The sequence below is a fragment of the Sinocyclocheilus anshuiensis genome, unplaced genomic scaffold (genome assembly GCF_001515605.1).
Source record: "Sinocyclocheilus anshuiensis isolate Anshui unplaced genomic scaffold, SAMN03320099.WGS_v1.1 scaffold633, whole genome shotgun sequence".
NCBI lineage: Eukaryota > Metazoa > Chordata > Actinopteri > Cypriniformes > Cyprinidae > Sinocyclocheilus > Sinocyclocheilus anshuiensis.
This window is the reverse complement of record NW_015539860.1, coordinates 132,918-138,844: the sequence shown is the minus strand read 5'-3', so window position 1 is coordinate 138,844 and position 5,927 is coordinate 132,918. Positions and strand designations below refer to the sequence as shown.

General features: G+C 34.9%; 1 protein-coding gene across 1 annotated transcript in view; it reads left to right on the top strand.

Moving 5' to 3' along the window:
• Nucleotides 1–451: 451 nt before the first annotated feature.
• The window catches only part of LOC107684911 (RIMS-binding protein 2-like), a 27,031-nt gene continuing 21,555 nt past the window's right edge, over nt 452–5,927 (top strand). The window contains exons 1-2 of the mRNA XM_016481293.1: nt 452–570; nt 2,691–2,795. Of these exons, the coding sequence (XP_016336779.1) occupies nt 2,694–2,795 (102 nt within the window). The 5' untranslated portion in view covers nt 452–570; nt 2,691–2,693. The remainder of the gene's footprint in view (nt 571–2,690; nt 2,796–5,927) is intronic.

Sequence of the window (5,927 nt, the reverse complement as noted above, 5' to 3'; positions counted from 1 at the left end):
AGTCAAACACATTTTTGAACACTGAATCTTTATTTTTAGAGCTGTTGCCTTAGATACAAATTACCTGAATTTTTATTATATAGTCTACAGCGCCAGAGAGATATGTTTCAAGCCTCATGAAGAATCACTGCACCTTTTATGAGAATGAAAAATAACTACTGAAATAATCTAGCAAAATGATTAATACTGTTGCAAAAAAATTCTGCTTAGACCCACACTCATTGTGAAATATGTTCTCACGGTCCATTGTAAAACGCATTTAAGCACTATTGCAGAGTCAGCAATTTTCTTCCTTTTGTTGTGGTCATAATTAAATGTCCAACATTTGAAGTCTGGCCAAGGTTCCTCTATTAGCTCTGCTTTTCATTGTTTAAGTGACAGTTATGTAAGTTTAGCTGGATTTTTGTGATTTAAGACAGTTTATATATCCTCATTTTGTTTCTGTAGGTAAAGTCAGACTATGATCGGCTCAGAAAGGCTTTTGCGTGTGTGAGTCAAGAGAAAGACTCTGCCAGGCAGGAGAAGGCTCAGCTCCAAGACAAACTGGAGAACCTTGAGCAGGTCCTGAAGGTAAGATCATTGTTGGATATTAGTGAAACAGTAGTTTGATTACCGATTCAAATCCAGCCAGCATTCAATCTTGGAAATATGCATCTCAAACTTTAATCTTAATAACACCGATGATTTAGAAAGAGTTTTGAGGACAGAGACTGCCTTGTAAAATACTGTAAACTGACTGTTTATTATATCATTAAACTCCTTTTTTTATTGTGACAACTTTTTTAATATCTAATCAAGCAACCAGTATTATTTAAGATCATATTTAGAGTCTTGCTTTTAAAGGACAAACAGATACCAGCTGAGATAATGATGTTGCATTTATCTGATTTGCTTCTGCCAGCATCATGTTGCTTACTCATTTTTCAATTAAAAGTGTTCCTGCACTTGTCGCTTTATGGACTGCTTGTGTCATGTGTCTCGAGAGGAAGAAAGCTCTTATAACAAGAAATCGACTTTGAAATGAGAAATATGTATTTATCTCTCCTACCTTTCTTATTATTGACTATGTGATAAATGATTACAGAAGAGATGAGATGAGACAAGGAACTAGAGGTAGTATAGCAATGAGTCGAGCAGAAAACAAGAGGTTTTCTGTAAAATTTCAGGATTCTTTTTGATGTTGTTTGAAGATCCTCAGAAATGCATAATCATTCCAGATAGTGTTGCAGCAGCTGGACTGAAATAGAAGATTTTCTTTTAAAGAAAAAAATAGAGCTTCTTGAATTTCTGTCTGAAATGTTTCAATTGAACTTTCCACTGGGCAAGTCATCTATTTTAAATCTTACATTCTTAAAGGGATAGCTCACCCACAAATTTAAAAAATGAACAGATGCTGTCATCTGTCATTTACTGACCGTCATGTCAATCTATGACTTTTTTTTCTGTGGAACCAGAAAGAAGAAAATTTTTTGATAAAATGTCCCAGTGTTTTTTTTTTTTTTCAGTTCAGTTAAAGACTGTGAGGTCCAAAATAACATTGGACAATTGTGTGGACAGAAACATTATTCAAAATATCTTTTATTTTTTTACAGAAGAAAATCATGGTTTGAAGCGACATGAATTTAAATCGATGTAGCTATGTATCTTTTGAACTTTTATATGCTATTATGTAGCTAATAAATTTTATGTTCATTTGCCCATTTGTAAAAATAAATATATTTTGTTGTTTCTCTTCTCCTCTTCAGCTTTTTTTGATAAAATGTCCCAGTTTTTTTTTTTTTTTTTCAGTTCAGTTAAAGACTGTGAGGTCCAAAATAACATTGGACAATTGTGTGGACAGAAACATTATTCAAAATATCTTTTATTTTTTTACAGAAGAAAATCATGGTTTGAAGCGACATGAATTTAAATCGATGTAGCTATGTATCTTTTGAACTTTTATATGCTATTATGTAGCTAATAAATTTTATGTTCATTTGCCCATTTGTAAAAATAAATATATTTTGTTGTTTCTCTTCTCCTCTTCAGCTGCTCCTATTTTAATGAATATGCAAAGCTTTGAATGTATAGCCATGTGAGTGTGTGAGGTGTGTATGTGCGCTTAAAACCCCACCAAAGTCATCAAAGAAAAGAAAAGAGGCTTTAACTCTCTTAAAGAGGATGGAGATGAGGACAGTGAGAGAAATGGGGAGAAAAAAATGGATCTTAGACCTTATAAGCTTAAGCTTTTAAGCCTCAAAACACATCTGATATGCTTCAGTCCTACTCTTGTCCAGTTTAGCTGAATCTTGAATAAAGGAGAAGGAAACCTGAACCCAAACAGTCCATTAGACATTGTTTATTGTGTTTTATTCATCAGTTTTTATCGTGGCGTTCTTGGTTTTCGGAATTTTCACAGAACATGTTGTATTTACCAAGTGCTGCTCCATCAGTGGCTGTTGGTGTCATCACTCACACTGTCACTATTGCATTTAATGTGTCTGTTAAAGCGCCTGTGTGGTTATTCATGATGCTTTTTTCCCAGATCATTGTCCGCAGCCTGAAAACAGCAGGTTTGAACAGTGACTAATGGCTTGTTTTACAATGTATCTTTAAGAAAGCAGGAGTTTCTACAAATGTGTGACAAACATGTCCTAATTCTAATTTCCTTTTTTCTCTCTCTTTCTGTTTTTACTTTTTCTCACATTTAGCATATGCGAGAGGCTGCGGACCGGCGGCAGCAATTGGAGGCAGAGCATGAGCAGGCCTTGGCTTTCCTCAACTCCAGACAGCAGGAGATCAACCTTCTGCAGAAGGTAAGAACCTCAGTGAACCTCAAACATGCCTGCACACACACATATGGGTGTTTCGTTAACTACAGTCACTGTATGTCCCAGGGGTTGATTTTTATTTATTTAACAGATTGTAAGTTTGAAGGTCACATTAAAACTGTCTTGTAAACTTTATAACAGGCCGTCATCATTTATGCTATTTTTCAGTTCCCTTTTATGTATGAATATTTAATACTAATAATATTTTTTAATGTAATATCTAACCAAGCTGTTATTTAGTCATTTATGCAGATGTGTGAATTTTATTTAAATTAATTTTGATTATCAATTAATCCAACGATTACTAGTATGATTACTCGAATAATCGTAGATTATTTCACCGATTAATCAGTATAGGCTTTGATCAATTATTCAACTTTTGCAATTAGTTAACATAGAGTTATACATATTTTATACATATTCTATCTTCTATATTACATTTATACATATAGAGCTGCTTTGTAGTAGAAAATCAAATAGTAATTCTAACAGAAAGCAACACTGACTTTTTTTCTGTTTAATACTGTAAAGCTGCTTGCTTTAAAGCAGTGGTTCTCAAACTTTTTACAGCGGCGTAGCCCCTGGGGCATTTAACATTTGTTCAACAGCAGTCACACTTTTTCTATTAAAGGACAATATTTGCCCCCTTAAATTGATTTACAGGTGCATTTTTTAACTTTATAGGGCAAATATTTTCTATCCTTATTAATTGTGTCATGTTTATGTCATATTCTTAACATTCCATTAAGTGTATTATTAATATAAATAAAGCAATAAATTATGGCAAATCGAAGTGATACTTTTAGATTTAAAAATAAAACCGCCAATAGGTGGCGGCAAGTCGCTGTCTTAATGAGTCAGGCGTCGCGTCATTCAGAATGGGTTATTAATCACTGACTCTCCAAATCGTTCAAAGCCGCAGATTTGTTCGCTAACGAAACACTGCTGTATGTTGCTTGGAGACACACACCAGATGATACGGATTTAGTTGGAATTATTATTTCGTTGCAAAATAGAACAAACATGACAATATTCTGTTTAAAAGGTAGGCTACATTTAAAATGTAAAATGTTCACTTATAATGTTAGCCTACCTTTTTTTGTTCAACTGTTGTAAAAATTAATCGTTTGGATATTCAGAGAAATTTGCATTCTTTAAGTAAAGATCTATTTTAAAGATACATTGAACAGCAGCGCGATTTGCTAAAGCAGCATATTCAGCGGGCATCCTATCGCATGCACGCTGCTTGTGTGGATGCCATCAGTTTAGACCGCAAAAGATGAGGTAAGCTCATTGGATATCATGTATTTGACCGTTTACGGCACTCCCATCTTCCTGTTTTTACATTACGGTTTTAATGTTACTTTAAGTTGGGGTAGAATTAAATGAATGCCAAATCTCAGAATTTTGTTCGTGTACCCCCCTCTGTCATCTCAGGTACGCCCAGGGGTACACGTACCCCAGTTTGAGAACCACTGCTTTAAAGCAATCTATTGTATAAAATGTTATATAAATAAATGTGATGTGACTTACTGGAGTGCCATCCGCAGCACTATAATCAGATGCTTTCTTAACTGCTATTTTCTCACCACTGGCATCTGAGTTGTGTGTTTATTTTGTTATTGAGAGAAAAGCTTGCAGCACATATTTACATATTCATTTAAACGCCGCTCTCATCAGTGTCGGTATTTTCGCTAACAGTAAGCCGCTGCTTGTGTATATCAAACTTGTTTTTACCTCTAAATGAAGAACGAAGTGTTGGTACACTCAACTCACAAGAGAAAAACTTGTGCAACAGTTATAATAGCCTTCACCATGAGTATATCAGGCCCTTTACACATGACAGCATTTTTTGTTTGCAGTTTTGTAAACTTTCCCACACTGTACTGCTTGATTTGCACATGTCATAAGCATGTCTTCTTCTATTGGACTGCAGTCTGGAGCACTGAATTACAGTCTTGCAGCTACAGTGACACACTGGTCAAACCGCATTATTGTAGGCCTTTACATTGCGTCATATGAGATCAAATATTGTTTATTGTCTATATTGACTATTCGCTATTAAATTAGATATTAAATTAGATTTAGCAAGGCAAATGAGTTTGAAATTAATGCTTTTTTTTTACAGCACAGATCACTACTATGAACTAGTTCAGTTCCTCACGCCAATATCTTATTCATCTGTTATTTATTATATCATATCTAATGATCATGATATGCCATAATTTTTTTCTAGTCCTTCCGCAGAAGTTGACGTAAAGATAAGAAAATATTCTTCTGACATGGAAGCAATAGATATTCTGGCATATAGGGTGGATAAAATCAGTGCAGTCACATAATAGGATCATGGCTGCAGAACTGTTTGCTTTTCTTTGTGTCTGCGGCCTTTCAGGAAGGAGCAGCGACAGGCAAACAAAGCAATTAGAGCTGACAGCAGACACCGCATCAGTGCAGATCCCTAGGGAGGGGTTTGACAGAGCTTTTACCTCACTAACATACACGACACAGGCATATATGCACAAATGACTTGATTCAACTTGCATGGCAATCATAGCCTGTCTTTATCTTACAATTTCCTGTTTGCCTAAAAACAAAGAGTTTTCAGTGTAATTTTACTCACTTATGAGTAGGGGTGTAACAGTTCAAATTACTCACGATTTGGTTTGTAACATGGTTTTAGAGTCACAGTTTCAGTACGGTTCGGTTTGTGCTATGTTTAGGGAAAAAAGGACTATACTGTCAAATAAAAAATAAACAAATAATTTAACTACAAGCAACAGCACAAACAGTACAAATAAAATAAACTGTGCTTTTCTGTTTTTTTTTTAAGGGGTCATATGATGCAATTTAAATTGTTCCTTTCTCTTTGGAGTCTTACAAGCTCTTGGTGCATAAAGAAGATCTGTAAAGTTGCAAAGACTAAAGTCTCAAATCCAAAGAGATATTCTTTATAAAAGTTAAGACTTGTCCATGCCCTCCTAAAATGCCTCGTTTAAACATGCCCCCACATGTCTACGTCACTGTGTGGGAAGATTTGCATAACGTTGCATAATTTGCTAAATGTTCACGCAAAGAAAGCAGGCGTAACTTTTATTCTCGCTGTAGTATTGTTGCTGC